The sequence below is a fragment of the Cucurbita pepo genome, chromosome LG19, assembly GCF_002806865.2.
Source record: "Cucurbita pepo subsp. pepo cultivar mu-cu-16 chromosome LG19, ASM280686v2, whole genome shotgun sequence".
In the NCBI taxonomy this organism is placed as follows: domain Eukaryota; kingdom Viridiplantae; phylum Streptophyta; class Magnoliopsida; order Cucurbitales; family Cucurbitaceae; genus Cucurbita; species Cucurbita pepo.
The window spans coordinates 7,261,501-7,278,455 of NC_036656.1; the positions used below are offsets into that span (position 1 = coordinate 7,261,501).

At 38.6% G+C, this 16,955-nt stretch overlaps 5 protein-coding genes and 1 pseudogene across 5 annotated transcripts; 3 read left to right on the forward strand and 3 right to left on the reverse strand.

Moving 5' to 3' along the window:
* Positions 1-1,405: 1,405 nt before the first annotated feature.
* Positions 1,406-4,144, forward strand: LOC111782238 (pyruvate decarboxylase 1-like). Its single transcript, XM_023663071.1, has 7 exons — positions 1,406-2,162; positions 2,247-2,410; positions 2,526-3,087; positions 3,174-3,262; positions 3,341-3,458; positions 3,560-3,748; positions 3,834-4,144. Exons 1-7 carry the CDS (start codon positions 1,686-1,688, stop codon positions 4,002-4,004), a joined length of 1,770 nt encoding a protein of 589 aa, XP_023518839.1. The 5' UTR covers positions 1,406-1,685; the 3' UTR covers positions 4,005-4,144.
* LOC111782237 (pentatricopeptide repeat-containing protein At4g21065-like) lies at positions 4,136-6,237 on the reverse strand. The gene has a single exon (XM_023663070.1). The coding sequence runs from the start codon at positions 6,129-6,131 to the stop codon at positions 4,227-4,229; it is 1,905 nt and encodes a 634-aa protein (XP_023518838.1). The 5' UTR covers positions 6,132-6,237; the 3' UTR covers positions 4,136-4,226.
* Positions 6,238-6,929: 692 nt separating this feature from the next.
* Positions 6,930-8,829, forward strand: LOC111781964 (GDSL esterase/lipase At1g28570-like). The gene is made up of 5 exons (XM_023662714.1): positions 6,930-7,262; positions 7,350-7,595; positions 7,871-8,019; positions 8,135-8,411; positions 8,504-8,829. Exons 1-5 carry the CDS (start codon positions 7,016-7,018, stop codon positions 8,749-8,751), a joined length of 1,167 nt encoding a protein of 388 aa, XP_023518482.1. The 5' UTR covers positions 6,930-7,015; the 3' UTR covers positions 8,752-8,829.
* A 31-nt stretch (positions 8,830-8,860) lies between these two features.
* On the forward strand, positions 8,861-10,731 carry LOC111781965 (annotated as a pseudogene).
* Positions 10,732-11,128: 397 nt separating this feature from the next.
* On the reverse strand, positions 11,129-13,480 carry LOC111781706 (adenylate-forming reductase 06235). The gene is made up of 3 exons (XM_023662393.1): positions 13,418-13,480; positions 12,001-12,781; positions 11,129-11,916 (listed from the first exon to the last, which is right to left on the reverse strand). The coding sequence occupies exons 1-3, from the start codon at positions 13,478-13,480 to the stop codon at positions 11,150-11,152; spliced, it is 1,611 nt and encodes a 536-aa protein (XP_023518161.1). The 3' UTR covers positions 11,129-11,149.
* Positions 13,481-14,859: 1,379 nt separating this feature from the next.
* On the reverse strand, positions 14,860-16,658 carry LOC111781855 (phospholipase A1-IIgamma). Its single transcript, XM_023662573.1, has 2 exons — positions 15,855-16,658; positions 14,860-15,629 (listed from the first exon to the last, which is right to left on the reverse strand). Exons 1-2 carry the CDS (start codon positions 16,554-16,556, stop codon positions 15,015-15,017), a joined length of 1,317 nt encoding a protein of 438 aa, XP_023518341.1. The 5' UTR covers positions 16,557-16,658; the 3' UTR covers positions 14,860-15,014.
* Between the last annotated feature and the right edge of the window lie 297 nt (positions 16,659-16,955).

Consider the following 16,955-nt stretch of genomic DNA (forward strand, 5'->3'; position numbering starts at 1 on the left):
ATAATTTGTACTGTTCTTGANGTTTTTTTTTTTTTTTTTTTTTTTCAGATTTTATCTTACTGAATGTATTGTGCCCTCCAATTTTCCATTATTATTAATATTGACACAATATCTATCTTCAAAAGTGAATATTATTTAAGGAAACAATATAGAATTAGGATCAAATGTACAATCTTCATTGATATTCACAATGTTACAAGCTACCAACTAATACCTACTCATAAGAAAAATATAAACTACCTAAAGGTCGAGAATAGAATAAAATAAAATATAGTACTAATCAAATCAAAAATTATTAATGGAATATAATATATTCCATAACTAATATATTCTCCAAATATTAACTGATTATGAATATGTTGCCTAATTCAAACTAGCAATAAGTTGTACTAAATTCTGACAAATATCATAAGAACAGAAAACGATAAAACATCATATTGTAAAGAGTATGTTGAGATACTCATTTTGGTAGCACTTTAAAAGAAGGCAGTCAAATATGATATCACACCCACCTCTAGGCGTTTGCTTCATTATAAAAAGGTGTTAAAGCAGCCGCCACTGAGTTGAAAATTAATAGCAGAAACGATGAATGCAAAGCACCATACAAGGAAGAAGACAAGCCGTCTTCTTGGCTTTGTGGTTAATCAAGATTTTGAATCAATTTCTTTCAAATCAACTTTTTGTGTCTATTATGATCAAAATGATCAGATTTTGGAGAATCAAATAAGATAATGGAAGGGTGTCGTGTAGTTTAAAAGGGTTATGAGTCCATAGATTTGCATGGAAAGTGTTCTAAGTTGAGTAGGTTTTCCATATTTAAAAATAGAAAAAAATAAAATAAAATCATTCTAATATTGCATGGAATTAGGTGAGGTAGCAAATATTGAATGATTTGCCCTTAGTGCTATGACGTAGCAATTTAGGTGACGTAATAAAGTTGTTTCATGTTATAATTTCAACCTAAAATTTAGGTGACATAGCAATGAACTATTACAAATGATATCAGAGCCAGACATCAAGTAGAGTGCAAACTAACTATTTGAGGTTTGAGTTTCTACATTCACCTCACGTTCAATTTCTATATTTCTACGCACACCTCAGATTTGGTTTCTATATTCACATCATACTCGATGTTTTGTGCGTTATGAACATACTCATATATTGTATATAAGTTTTATGCATCATTTACAATTCAACGAAGTTGAGTCTCTCGCGCTTGAACATATGAATCTCATGCGTGAGTGTTGTTGTGAAGTATCAGTAAATTATGTGTGCATTGATAATGATAGCAAGAGATTATAATCATTAGTTTGAGAAAAATAACGGCTGTATTTGGTTTCAGCCTTCAAATTTAGATCATCCAAAGAAAACAGAACAAAAACTCATAGATTGTATTTTCAACTTGCTCCACATTAGCCACAGATCTCTCTGTGTCGGAACCGTTGAAATCAGAGCCACGGTGCTGAAAAACAAGTTGGGACTTCTAAAAGAATCCACCGTTTGCCAACTGCCTGGCTTTTTTCTACACGATGACAAATGGAGTTCACTTAAGAAACTCACAATTGTTCCAACGCCCATAGTTTCAAGCTTTCCCCATTCTCTAATAATTCTGTAATAACATCTCCAAAACCCACAAAAATAGTAGCCTCAAAATCGGATCTTTTAACCTCTGATTTTCGTTACGCATGGAATCTGCTAATTCAATTGCCTCTGCACCTCATCCCACTTCAATTCTACTGCCAGTGGCTCCCAATGCCCCAAGCGGCACGGCGGGTAGTCATCTCGCTCGGCGCCTCGTTGAGATCGGAGTCAAAGATGTGTTCTTTGTTCCTGGGGATTTCAATCTGACCCTTTTGGATCACTTGATCTCTGACCCTGAACTCAACTTGATCGGCTGCTGCAATGAACTCAACGCTGGCTACGCTGCCGATGGCTATGCTCGAGCCAAGGGCGTGGGTGCATGTGTGGTCACTTTCACCGTTGGTGGGCTTAGCGTGTTGAACGCTGTTGCTGGTGCATACAGTGAAAATTTGCCTGTGATTTGCATTGTGGGTGGCCCAAATTCCAACGATTATGGCACTAACAGGATCTTGCATCATACCATTGGGCTTCCTGATTTCACCCAAGAGCTTCAATGCTTCCAAACAGTCACCTGTTATCAGGTAACTTCCAGATTCAAGGATGTTAATTGAAAATATGGTTAATGGGGTTTTTTCAATTTGGTTTATGAAGTGGTAATGTGGCAGGCGATTGTGAATGATTTGAGTGATGCGCATGAGTTGATAGACACTGCGATTTCAACTGCTTTAAAGGAGAGCAAACCAGTTTACATCAACATAAGTTGCAATCTTCCTGGAGTCCCTCATCCTACTTTTACTGCAGATCCAGTTCCCTTCTTTCTTGCTCCAAAGTATGACAATTTTTCTTCAATTATCGTCCCTTCCCTTTGAATGTGCCATATCAAACCTAATCATTTGTTATAGTTTGATGGTTAACATTACTTGAGTTGAATGTCATATTTCTAGAGTAAGCAACCAATGGGGGTTGGAAGCAGCAGTTGAAGCAACTGCAAATTTTCTCAACAACACAGTGAAGCCGGTGATTGTTGGCGGTCCCAAGCTAAGAGCGGCGAAGGCACAACGGGCGTTCGTCGAGCTGGCCGATGCAAGCGGATATCCGATCGCCCTTATGCCGTCTGGGAAAGGGTTGGTGCCGGAGCACCATCCACAGTTTATTGGGACATATTGGGGTGCTGTGAGCACCAGTTTTTGTGGGGAGATAGTTGAATCAGCCGATGCTTATGTGTTTGTTGGCCCTGTTTTCAATGATTACAGCTCTGTTGGGTACTCTCTACTTGTGAAAAAAGAGAAGGCTGTGATTGTGAATGTGAACGGTGTGACCATCGGTAATGGCCCATCCTTTGGCTGCGTTTTCATGGCTGATTTTCTAAATGCATTGGCCAAAAGATTGAAGAAAAACCCCACTGCTCTTGAGAATCATCGCCGAATATATGTTCCTCCTTGTATCCCTCTCAACTATGCTAAGGACGAACCTTTACGAGTCAATGTTCTCTTCAAACATATTCAGGTTTACCATATGAATCTTTAACAGTATAAAAGTTTCCAATTTCTTGACGATGGTGTTCTTCTTTTTTCTTTCTTACTTTCCAATAGAATATGTTGTCCGGTGACACTGCGGTAATTGCTGAAATTGGTGATTCATGGTTCAACTGTCAGAAGCTTCGTCTTCCTGAGAATTGCGGGTCAGCTTGGTTTTTTTTGTGTTTTCTAAAGCTTTTTTCAGTCGCAGAGTTGTAATTCTTTTGTGTGGCTCTGTTCAGCTATGAATTCCAAATGCAATATGGTTCTGTTGGATGGTCAGTAGGTGCCACTTTGGGATATGCTCAGGCCAATAAAGATAAGCGTATAATCGCCTGTATTGGTGATGGGAGTTTCCAGGTTTGCTATTAGCTCGATGGTTGAGTTTGATTTGATAACTCAAAATTAAGAACTCAAACTGCGTATAGAATCTTACAAATCATAAACTCATGAACTTTCAGGTGACGGCTCAAGATATTTCAACAATGATTAAATGTGGGCAAAGGACCATCATCTTCCTCATCAACAATGGAGGATATACCATAGACGTAGAGATTCACGATGGTCCATACAATGTTATCAAGAACTGGAACTACACTGGTGTGGTCGATGCCATTCACAATGGTGAAGGAAAATGCTGGACGGCCAAGGTTAGCCCAAAGTCTTAAGTCACTCCTAAACAACTCATCACGATCCATCCTTATTTAGTAATTCAACTTTTGCTCAAATCAATAGGTACAAACAGAGGAAGAACTAATAGAAGCAATTGCGACCGCGAACGATGAACACAAAGAATCATTGTGTTTCATCGAAGTTCTGGTGCACAAAGACGACACAAGCAAAGAGCTACTAGAATGGGGGTCTCGTGTGGCCTCTGCTAACAGTCGCCCTCCAAATCCTCAATAACCGACTGTTAGAGTGACATCAAAAAGAGAATAAAATAGCAGAGTTTTTCATTCACTTTATGTTGTATGCTAAAATGGAGAGCTGCTCTGCTCTTTTGGATATATTGTAAATACTTGGGTTATGTCAGGTTTCATTGTCTAGAATAGCATATCATTCAATTTGCCCAAAAATGGTGAGAGACAAATAATTTAATTCGAACTTGGATGGGCTACATCATATCTTTCACCAATAATCCAGACAAGAACAACTACCATTCTTAAAATGGTGAAATCTACTGCCATCTCTAACAACTATTTCTCTTTCAAATACTCGAGAAATGATCTTACTTACCTCATGGCAATCGTCACAAACTCTTAAATTCTTGATAATACGAATACAGTCACCAACTTGAGTCACCAGCAACCCAAAAGCAATTGCCAACCTTTCACTATGCTCTTTAATGGCAGTTTCTTTTTCTTCTTCCTCTATGTCATGCAGTACTGATGAAACGTCTGCTGAGTATCCCGCTGCTGCTATTCGTACTCCAATTGTCTCCAACATCTTGTAGATCTCTGTACATCGTTCATGTTCCTTATCTCCTGCCACAAATCGGTGAACTCTTCCTCCTGCTTCAATCAAGCTCCACCCTGCAATTTTGTTGGAGTTTCTGTCAGCCATTAGTCTCCTAATCTTGCTTACATCTTCCCATTTTCTTAGTCTGGCATAGATACCCGCTAACTGGACATAATGCCCATTGTGAGTGGGATCCATTTGAATCAACTTGTTCCCAATCTCTTCACCCAGTTCTATAAATCCGTGAACCTTGCAAGAACCAAGCACCGTTGCCCACAACACAGGGTCCGTAGGAGCAGGCATCCTGTTAATCATTTCAACAGCATCATAAACGAACCCAGCACGGCTGAAGAGATCAACCATGCAACCATAGTGTTCCATCTCTGGTATAATCTTATATGTGTCCGTCATTAGCTTAAAAAAACGTCTTCCCTCGCTGACTAAACCAGCTCTGCTACACGCATTCAAGACTCCAATGAATGTCACGTTGACTGGGTAGAAACCCTGTGTTAGAAACTTTTCAAATAATGCAAGCGCTTCTTGGCCAAGGCCATGCGATGCTAACCCACAGATCATAACATTCCAAGTCCATTTATCTTTCTGGGGCATTCGGTCGAACAAGAATTTTGACTCATCAATACAACCGCACTTAGCATACATGTCAACTAGTGCTGTACCAAGAGAAGCAGTCATTGGGAATTTCAAGGAGTCCGCAATGGAATGGATCATTTTTCCATACTCAAGCATACCCAATTGGGATGCTGCTGCGAGCATGGACACCAATATTGCCTCATTCGGCCTCATTTTTTGCTCCCTCATCTCATTAAAGCAGTCTAACGCCTTCTCCAATAGCCCATTTTGAACACACCCAGATATCATCGCGCTCCATGAGATCACATCTTTCTCAGGCATTTCAACAAACAGTTTATCTGCAACATTGATCTGCCCGGCTCTAACGAAACCAGCAATCATTGAATTCCAAGATACTATATCTCGACTACTAGGAACTTCATCAAATACCTGCTTCGCACATTCAACTCTGCAATGAGTACAATACAAGTGAATCAACGCATTGCGAATGAAAACGTCTCTAGCAAAACCAAATTTTATGACATGGGTTTGAACTTGAATCCCTTCGCAGATAGCCAAAGCGTTACTGCAAGCTTGCAATACAAAGGTCAAAGTATGTTTATTAGGCGCCACAAGACTTCGGCGCATGTGCGAGTAAAGAGATATCGACTCGCAAGATAACTCCTCTTTTGCGCAGCACCGTATCATGTTATTGGTGGCAAAAACACTCGGATGAGAAATAGACTGATAAATTGAGAAGGCGTACTCATACGGCAGTGAAGAGGAAGAAACGGCAAGAAAAGCGAGGAGGTGACCCATGATGCGGCCATCATTAGCAAGGCCAAAGACGACACTACGAGCATGGGCTTGCTTAATTTGGCTAATCCCAGATAGTGGGGGAAGAGAAGAAAGAGGAGGAGGTAAATGGGAAACGGTGGAGAAGACATGGACATTCAATCTCTGTTTCGAAGTCCAGAAGATGAAATTAGGCTTACAGAGTAGCATAAAGGACGATGATCCGTCACAAGTTCTGAAATTTAATTGGGTTCATCGATTGAATGGGCATGGGTTTCCAAAAATTTAATCTTTTTTCATTTCATTTCCGTTTCTCTTCTCTTTCTCTCTTCAATACTTCTTTTGTCATCTTTATTTCTTCCTCCTTATTCTCTTTTCACTTTACAAAATTATTATAATTACTTATATATATNAAAAAAAAAAAAAAAAAAAAAAAAAAAAAAAAAAAAAAAAAAAAAAAAAAATTATAAAATAAATAAACTACTTATTTATTAAAATTATTAATTAATTAGTTAATTACGACTACTTAGCTTATAAAATTTTGATTTTCAACTATAATTAACTAAATATTCCAAACAATTTTATACAACTTTACTCATTTTTTGTAATTTCTATATATATATATATATGGGTGGTGACATTATTAATGAAAAATAGAAGTACTGATTTTGTTTTTTATGAAAATAGAAAAATAATTATGTGGTTTGAATTCATTTTATGAACGTGGAGAAATTTCATAATTAATAATAAATAAATAAAAAAAAGATGGTGTGAATCTCATGAGCAAACTAAAGCAATTGTAACATGGTGAGTCCCACGATTAAAAATGAATGGACCAGTGTGTTTGGATGTCGGTGAAATTAAGAAATTTCATAATATCCTCTCTGTTTTTCCCTCCCACAACCTTCACCAAACATCTCCGATCAACAAAAGGTTGATGTAATACCATAATTAAAGTAGTTTTCAAATTTCATATTCATTACCAACCCTTTTTTAAATACATGATAATAATAATAATAATAATAATATTAGGTGGAATAAATGGTTACACAATTCAGGGAAATACCAACTACCTTCATCCTCTTCCTTCCTCCATGGCTCCCTCAATTCCTTTGCTTCATCTTGCTATTGCCTTTGCCTTTGCCTTTTCCGTCCACTGTGTTGTTGGACGCTACACTTCCATCTTCAACTTCGGGGATTCCCTTTCCGACACCGGAAATCTCTATTACACCTGTTCTTCTCCTAATCCTGCCCATGTTTGCTTCCTTCCTTACGGGGAGACCTTCTTCCATCGCCCCACCGGCCGATTCTCCGACGGCCGTGTCATCCTCGACTTCATTGGTCTCTTCTCAATTTCTAACCCAATTATGTTATAATGTTCTGTTTCCAGATAATACCCAGAATTCATCTTAATTCAATGTTTTGCAGCTACATCGTTGGGGCTTCCTCTGGTACGCCCATATCGGAGTGTGGGGCTGGGAGGAGAGGGGATTAGCGCACAGGATTTTGGGAAGGGCTTGAATTTCGCTGTTGGGGGAGCAACTGCGCTCGATGTGTCGTATTTTGAAGAAAGGGGAATCCATAATGTGCCATCTCACGCCGTGTCCCTCCGGATTCAACTCCATTGGTTCAACAAAACATACTCTTCCGTTTGCGCATCTTCTCCTTCTTCTAGTATGTTCTTCTTCCTCTCTCTCTGCTTTAAAATTAAGCGAAGAAGAACAGAGACTAAACGTACGCAAAATATGCTTACTTTTTAAAAAAACTTCAAACTTTTATATAATTTCGAGAAGTAAAAAGTAAAACAAATGAAAATTTGCCTAAATAATATTCCGAAACCACCATAAACAATGAAATTAGATCTTAAGAGCTCTTCTATTTCCATGAATTTTGGTTTTTGAATCTACATTTCTCAACCCATGAAAATAAAAAGCAGTTTTTGTTTACAGGGTGCAGGGATATATTTAAAAATTCGCTATTTATGATGGGCGAAATAGGAGGCAACGATTACAACTACTTTTTCTTCGATAATCGCAACATTACAGAACTCACATCTTTGGTACCATTGGTTGTTAAACAAATTGGCTCCGTTATCATGGTATAACTTTTATGTTTCTACTTTATTCGCTACCAAAAATAAAGTTGTTATTTGTTCATCAAATTTACAAAAAAAAAAAAAAACCCATTCTTTTTATGGACTCGTTTTCGTATAGGAGTTGATTGAGTTAGGTGTCGACACTATAATGGTACCTGGAAATCTTCCTATTGGGTGTCTCCCGATATATCTCCAAGTGTATGCAACATCAAATCGAGGCCAATATGACCCACAAAATGGTTGTTTGAAATGGTTGAACCAATTTTCTAAATACCATAATGAGCAACTTCAACAAGAACTCAAGCGGATTAGAGCTCTCCACCCCCACGTTCATCTCATCTATGCAGATTATTTTAATGCAGTAATGCACATTCTCAATGCTCCAAAGAATTTCGGTAAATCTACCATACTAAAATTTTCCCATATTTTGATTTGAAATCTATAAAGAAGGACGAAATGTGTAAGATTGTGTTCTTGTTCTTTGCAGGATTTACAAATCTCCACCAAGTTTGTTGTGTGGATGAGAACAGATCATACTACTTTCCAATGCCTTGTGGATTGCCATCAACAATTGTGTGCGATGATCCTTCCAAATACGTTAGTTGGGATGGTCTTCATTTAACCGAAGCAGCATATAAATTGATAGCCACTAGTTTGATGCAAGGCTCATTCATGACTCCTCAATTTAGTATTCTTCAACAGAATAGCTCGACCAAGCTACTACAATTACAATAACTTTTAATTCTCATTTTTATATTAGTATGCAATCAAGACTCGTGTATAAATGTGACTGTCAAATGTTTTTTTTTTTTTTTACATCAAATAATTATTATATATTTGTTACTTTCAACGAAAACCATTCTGGTTTGTGTTTATGAATTATGTTGTTTATTGAGGCCCCATTCCACCTACCATCCACCATTATATTACTTCAAATGGTATCAAGTAGCTTCATCTTTCTTCCTCCATGTCGCCCACAATTCCTTCCTTTTCATTCTCAATGACTCCACCATCTTTACTTCATCTTGCTTTTGCCTTTGCCTTTGCCGTCCACTCTGTTTTTGGACGCTACACCTCCATCTTCAACTTCGGCGATTCCCTTTCCGACACCGGAAATCTCTATTACACCTGTTCTTCTCCTAATCCTGCCCATGTTTGCTTCCTTCCTTACGGGGAGACCTTCTTCCATCGCCCCACCGGCCGATTCTCCGACGGCCGTGTCATCCTCGACTTCATTGGTCTCTTCTCAATTTCTAACCCAATTATGTTATAATGTTCTGTTTCCAGATAATACCCAGAATTCATCTTAATTCAATGTTTTGCAGCTACATCGTTGGGGCTTCCACTGGTACGCCCATATCGGAGTGTGGGGCTGGGAGAAGAGGGGATTAGCGCTGAGGAATTTGGGAAGGGCTTGAATTTCGCTGTTGGGGGAGCAACTGCGCTGAATCTGTCGTATTTTGAAGAAAGGGGAGTCCATAATGTGCCATCTCACGCCGTCTCCCTCGAGATTCAACTGGATTGGTTCAAGAAAACATATTCTTCCGTTTGCGCATCTTCTGGTTCGTTTTTCTTCTTTTTCCATCTTAAATTACTTTCTGGCAACCATATTTCTCTCAGTTTCAGGGGAATCTTTCTCCCTCTGCTTTAAAATTAAGCGAACAAGAACAGAGACTAAACGTACGGAAAATACGAACCGGGTCTAATTCCTGGGTTCAANTTTTCTTTTTGAAATGGATACTGTTCATAGTATTTTTTTGATTACAGGGTGCAAGGATATGTTTAAAAAATCCCTATTTATTATGGGTGAAATAGGAGGGAATGATTACAATGACTTTTTGTTTGATAAACGCAACATTGAAGAAGTGGCCTCTTTAGTACCATTGGTGATCAAACAAATTGGTTCCGCAATCATGGTATGGACTCATATTTCTAATTTATATGCCATAAATAAGAAAACTCCTTATTTTATGGACTCATTTTTGTATAGGGGTTGATTGAGTTAGGTGTACACACTATAATGGTTCCCGGAAATTTTCCTATTGGGTGTCTTCCAATGTATCTCAAATTGTATAAGACATCAAATGGAGAACATTATGACTTACAAAATGGTTGTTTGAAATGGTTGAACCAATTTTCTGAGTATCATAATCAACAACTCCAACAAGAACTCAAGCAGATTAGAGCTCTCAATCCGCACGTCCATCTCATCTATGCAGATTATTTTAATGCTGCTATGCGTTTGTTCAATGCTCCAAAGAATTTCGGTAAATCTATTTACATTGAAACTTTACCTTCGCTTGATTTGAAAGAAGAAACGTGTAAAATTCATTGATGAAGGTGTTCTTGTTCTCTATGTAGGATTCGTGGATATTGAACAAGTTTGTTGTGTGGATGGGAATAGAACAATTAGTTTTCCAATGCCTTGTGGATTGCCCTCAACGATTGTGTGTGACGATCCTTCCAAATACTTTAGTTGGGATGGACTTCACTTGACTGAAGCCACATATGAATTGATAGCAATTAGCGTGTTGGAAGACTTATTCACCGCTCCTCGATTTAGTATTCTTCAATGAAATAGCTCAACCAAGTTACTTCAATCACACTAACTTTTAATTTTCTTTTTATGTTAGTGTGAATCTTTGTGTTTGTGTTACTATGAACTCGTGTTTGTTTAAATTCATAAAAAGAGAGAATCTTGTTGAGTTGAATTGATGATGATAATGTATTGGGAGCGTGATTAAATTAAATTATTATAATTATAATTTGATATTAATTAAAGGTAGGTTGATTGTACAATCACATTAAGAACAGGTAGCCTTTTTGACAATAATAATAATAATAATAATAATAATAAATAAATAGCAATCTATGAATGGGATGCAAGTGATAGATGTAAAATTATTTAAATGGGTACCTAAATTTCTTTCCCTCGTTTAATTTTCCTCAATTTAAAATGAAAAGCACGTGTTGCATTATTGATAGTGGCTTGTGTATTGATCATATTCAAAGTTTATTTCTAAATTTTAATATATTTTGATAAAAAAAATTGAATAATTTCTGTAATTAAAAATAAGTAAAGAATTAAATGATAATATGAAACCAGGTTGGAGTGTGAGTTTCCTTCCATGTTTCAGGAATCCCAAATCGGACCAAAAGCCGCAATTCCAGACCTCTTACACGCATTCACCACATCTCTACTTCCTTCCGGATTACTCGTAACAATCACCACCTCCGCTTTCCATTTTCCGGCCGCCTTCACTGTCAGCTCCGCCACATTTGGCCGCCCGGAAACCTTCGTGTCGTGAATTATCACCTTCTCCTTCGGGTACCCGTTTACCATCTCCTTAATCTCCTTACCGAAATTCTCCTCGATCCCTTTGGCAACCCACACCAAATACACGTCAGCCCTACTTCTCTGTATCAGAAACGACAAAAACACGCAGATCCCAGATCCCGTCGCTACCACCAGAGCTCTCTCGTACATATTCACCAAATAAGGAAGTCCGGCGAAGTGGACCCCACGGACCCACAAGTGGGTCGGTGGGTTCGACACCAAAGATTTCGTGAAATCGCCGACTGCTCCGGCTAACATCATGTGCTCTTTTTGGCCATCGGAAATGATCCCAAATGCGTGCCATTCTGATAACGGCGATGGGCTGATTCGGCCCAATAACCCAGGTTGGACCCCACCGTTGAATTTGATAATCGAGGCATGTCCGGAAGGGGCAGAGATTTGAACAGGAACGCGCCTGACCGTAACCCAGGGGAGAATAATTAGGAAAGTGATTGCGGCTGTGAACCAAAATTCCTGATTCTTAACCAAACGGGAACCGAGGTGGTTAGTGTATGATTTGGTAATTGGGTCGTAAGTCAATTTTAAAATAATGAAGGCCCAGAGGAGAGCCAGAGCAGCCCACCCGGCAAAACGGTGCGTTCGCTCGAAGACATTGTGATGGAGGTGGCGAACGAGGGGGAATGCTGCTAATGAAGATAGGCATAGAAGGGCTAGAATTGCTGAGGCAACTGCAATGATGGCTGGGGACGCGTTTTCTGGGTCCTTGAGAATCTGTATTAATAATGCGTACACAAGCCATGCAATGGAGGAAACTCCACAGCCGCTATGGATGCCACCTAAGCTCTGTAGGAGAGAAGTTAGGGAGGTTTTGACACAGAGAGGGACCCATGATCTTCCAATAATTGAGACGCTTAACCAAAATAGTACACGCAAAAACGCCTCACTTCGGCAAAGACACAACATGAATATGTTGCCGATTGAAAACAGAGCAGGGTTGTTTCTTGCATAAGGGAAATTGCGAGTGAGGGCGAGAATGAGGGCAGTTATGTTTAATGAAACAGAGAGAATGAAGAGGCGTTTGTAGAGGGTGAAGAGGCCTTGGTCGAGGAGGATGACGGAGAGCCTTGATTTTGGGTTAGGGGGAGAGGGGTTTTGTGGGGGTGGAACGTAGTGTCCTTGTTCGAGTGATTGCATCTCATTCTCGTCTTCGTCAGAGAGGGGTTGGAGTTTTTGTTGGTCAGGGTCAATGTCACAGAAATGGCTGCTTGGTTTGCTCAGTGATCTTCTTAGTGAAGATGAAGATGAAAGGAATGTTGTAAAGGAGACACTACTTTGATGGGAGAGTTGATGTTCCTCAGCTTTCACTTCAAAGGCAACGCCTCTACAGCTCGAGAACCTTACGGGAGTTGCCATATTTTTAAGAAGTGAAGAGAGCGAGATAAGGGTGATTGGAGTGGCAGCTGCTTCCTTGGATTTTATAGGGCTTCGAGGTCTGACTTGGAATACATTCCATTACACTGTGCTTTGTATTGACCAGTCAAACTCCAAACCTCACAGAAGCCTGACGTGTCCTTTTTTTNCCACGATTCTCATGTCACAAAACCCTCAACTTCTTGTCATCAAATTATTAAAATGTAGCTAATGAATGCAAACATAGCTTCCTATCCAATAAAAATGGGATATATTTTAAGTTCATATAAATAAAAATAACACGTGACATATCCCGATTAAAGTAAATAATATCATATTAACATATGTAACTCGATAGAATATGTTAGATACGAATTTAAGTTTTTTTTTTTTAAAAAAAATTGAACAAAATGGACCAATGTATTCCTTATTTATATATATATATATATATATATTATTGAATGTTTAGTATATTGAATATATGGATCATATTTTAGGTAATGCAATAAAAGATATCATATACGTGCATGACATTACAACACTCAAATATGTAATTAGGGTTCTTGTTTTTATGAAAGAAAATGAAATACATTGATCATCTTCAATCTTAGTTGTAATAATTGATAAATTATTTAATATGGAGTTCTATCTCAATATGGAATTTTGATGGGTGTTCTGGAGATCATTGAATACAATTTCGTCCTTCAATATAATTTGGTTCGAAGAGTTGAATTCAAAGTAAACACAATCCTCCATCCGAATATGTCTAAAAATTGCCTTTTTGATTTGCTTTGATTTTATATTAATTTGCCAAAATCAAATCTTGTATGAGTTAATCGTTTACATAGTTGTGAGGACAAGGTTTGACTATAAAATTTGCCTTACTTATACGTAAACTTTTATTCTTATTCTTGATTGGGTCATATTTGCATCATAATTTAAAAATTAACTTAGGTAGGTATACACGAAATGATATTAAAAAAATTCTCTTTCCTCATATGTTTTTTTAATTTTTCGACAGAATAAATATCTTAACCATTTGAACTAAGTGGAGATTGATGTCTTAATAACACAAACACATTTTAAGACATCATATTACAACAAAATATTGGAATAACTAAAAAATGGGGATTTGCCATTGACTTTCTATTCTTATAGCTAAGAAATAAATTATTGAAAAAGTCAACATCATGAAATTAACAATGAATTTCTCCATCTTCATATTAGAGAATGGTGCAAGGAACATGTTATGACGACATGTCGACATATGCATTTCCATTATTGGCAAGTGCTTATAATCAAAAAAGAAGAAAGAAGAAAGAAGAAAATAATGGTGGTGGAGTTGAATGGATGAGTTTGAAAGAGAAGATATTGGAGGCTTTGGTTTTGTTATTATTTTAATGAGCAAGTTGGGATGAAATTCCATGGCTGCAGCTTGAGGGGGCCAGCCCAGATGAACCAGTTGGTCAACAAAAGTGGATAGAAGCTCTTCATGGGCATATCATTTGTAATTCAAACTATGCAACGTATTTGAAACAAGATAATGATATACTTATAACTCCATAATGCTGTTGTTGAATTTGAAGGTCAACCATATGCCACTATATCTCTCATTATACCATAATATTCAACTATTCCACCCTAAACAATTAGGACAGCAGTATGCCGTTTCAAATGTGAGATTCCACATTTGTTAAAAAGGGGAACGAAACATTCTTTATGAGAGTGTGGAAACGTTTCCCCAGTAGACGCATTTTAAAATCGTGAGGTTGATGACAATACATAACAAGTCAAATCGAACAATATCTATTAGCAGTGAGTTTGTACTATTACAAATTATATCGGCGTCGGTTTGTAGAGGAGAACGAAATATTGTTTATAAGGGTGTTGTAGAAACCTCTCCCTAGTAGATGAGTTTTAAAATCGTGATGCTTACGGCGATACGTAACGAGCTAAAATTGATAATATCTACCAACGGTGTGTGCGTTAGGAACGGAAGGAAATGAAATAAGAAATTAAAAAGAGGGTTTGGTTGTTTGTAATGAAATAATGGTGGAGTAATTTTTAAAGCATACGTTGGCTTCTTAAGATTTGGTCAAACTAAATGTGTATGATGATGACGATAATAATAATAATAATAAATCTTTAAATATTTATTTCCAATGGGGCTATGAACAATAATTGCTTCATTTTGAGAGAAATGATGCATTAATTATACATAAAGTAAAAGAAATCCAAATGAAAGAAATGAAGCAAAATGAATAGTTAATGACCAACAACAAATAAAGGATCAAAATTCATGTTCCTCCTCGTTATCCATCAATTTCCAAGACCCATCACTCTGTTGAACCATACCCTTATTCTGCAAACATCGCCAAGCCACTGGCACGAGATGCTCCTCTTTCAACGCATCCAGGCTCTTATTAACCAACGCAATGTCCCTCTCAATCTCCAGCTTAAACCCTCCTTTACTCCCCTGCGTTCCTGCCACTCCATGCAGGTAGCCCTCCAAATTATGCCAACTACTCAAGCTCCCTGGGCTCTTCAAGTACTTCGATTTTCGAGTGTCGATTTCCAGCTCCTCGCCCACGTCCGAGTAACCGATAATTGGGTAATTTGGGACAACGTCCATTGCGTTTTTCACTCGTAAAACGTGTATATCTTTGAGTTCCGAGAATGCCCTTTTGAAATCTGAATCCCCCACTCTGGGGCTGGCGAAAACGAAGGACGTCACTGGAATTGGCGCTGCCTTTGGCTGCCTGCTGCCTGGAATGTTGAGTCCGTTTGCTACTATGTCTACGGCGTTTAGCGTGGCTATTGCTGCGCCAAGGCTGTGTCCCGTTGTGATTATGCTAATCTCTTCGTCCTTGTACTGCTCTACCAGCCTTTTCACCTCGCTGAGAACCTGGTGAGTGTGTAATGATGAACTGAGTCACTCATAGAAATCAAATCAAATTTGGGATCTCATAGTCTGTGCTAAAATAAATATTTTTGAAATTAATCCCAATTTATTATTTATTTTTGTTAATGTAATTTTCTAATGTGGGATAGAATCCCACATCGGATACTTTAGGAAATGAATGGGTGTATAAATGAGTAATATCATCTCGTTAGCGGAAGGACAACTTGCCTGGTTTCTGACGCTGGTCTTGGTAAAGGGAGAACGGCGATCATCGGAAGTGTAAATAGAATACCAACCCTGATGGACCCTGACATCGCTGGACTGCCCAAAGATTTGGGGAGCCGACGTCAAAACAAACTCCATATCATCAATCCACTCCAAGCTTCTCACAGTGCCTCTCCAAGCAATCACAATATCTCTCCGCCCCAATTCCGCCGCCCCTTCGTCGGTCGCCACCGCCACGTACCCAATCCAATTCGATTCTTTGCTCCAAGCCTCCCTCGACAACGGCCTCACAATGAAAGCGTCCGGCACCTTCACTTGCGAAGTTGCGTACAAAAATTTGGTCACTCTGTATTTGAATGGGTTCCCCTTTTCTAACCCGACTTTGGCGAAGAAATCTTGCTTCGAATACCGACTGCTTCCCGCGAATTTCGAGGCCTTCTCGGTGTTGAATGTGTCGTAGGTTGCCTGCGCCATTTGTCCGTAGTGCAATATGTAGCGTCGGAGCTCGATTTGTAGTGGTTCCAAAAGGCCTTCCCAATTGTTTGACCCAATTAATTGTCGCCAATTGTTCTTCCCGGTATTGTTGCCCGAGCTGCTGCGCTTATCCATCGTCGTTTTGGACTTTTTTTTGTTACCAAAACATCCCCACACTACCAGCTTTCTTCCACATTTGATTCCCACTCTTCTCTGCGAATTGCAATTCATTTTGCTATTCCAAATTTGATGTGAATGAGATGAGCATAGATTGCAAAATTGGATATGGGTTTTGCTTTAAGAATTTATTTGTATGTATCTAAACCACTTGGATTTTGGATTCCCAAAGCCTTTTATTATATTTGAGGTTAGTTAAAAGATGAACATCGGCAAAGATATGCTTGGCTTTGAAGTCATAGACTGGTGGCCAAGGTGGTTGCGAGCTTGTCAAGGCAAGTATTGCCACCTCCACTTTCCCTGTCTTTGCGTTGCTTTTCAATGGAAAATGGCATAAAGCAAGAAAACACTAATCCTACAGTTCAATCTTAAAACCCTGATCGCCCACCCGAATTGCTCCTTCTCCTTTGCTGCATGCCCCACTAGATTTCCTGATGTTGGGTCTGCATCCAT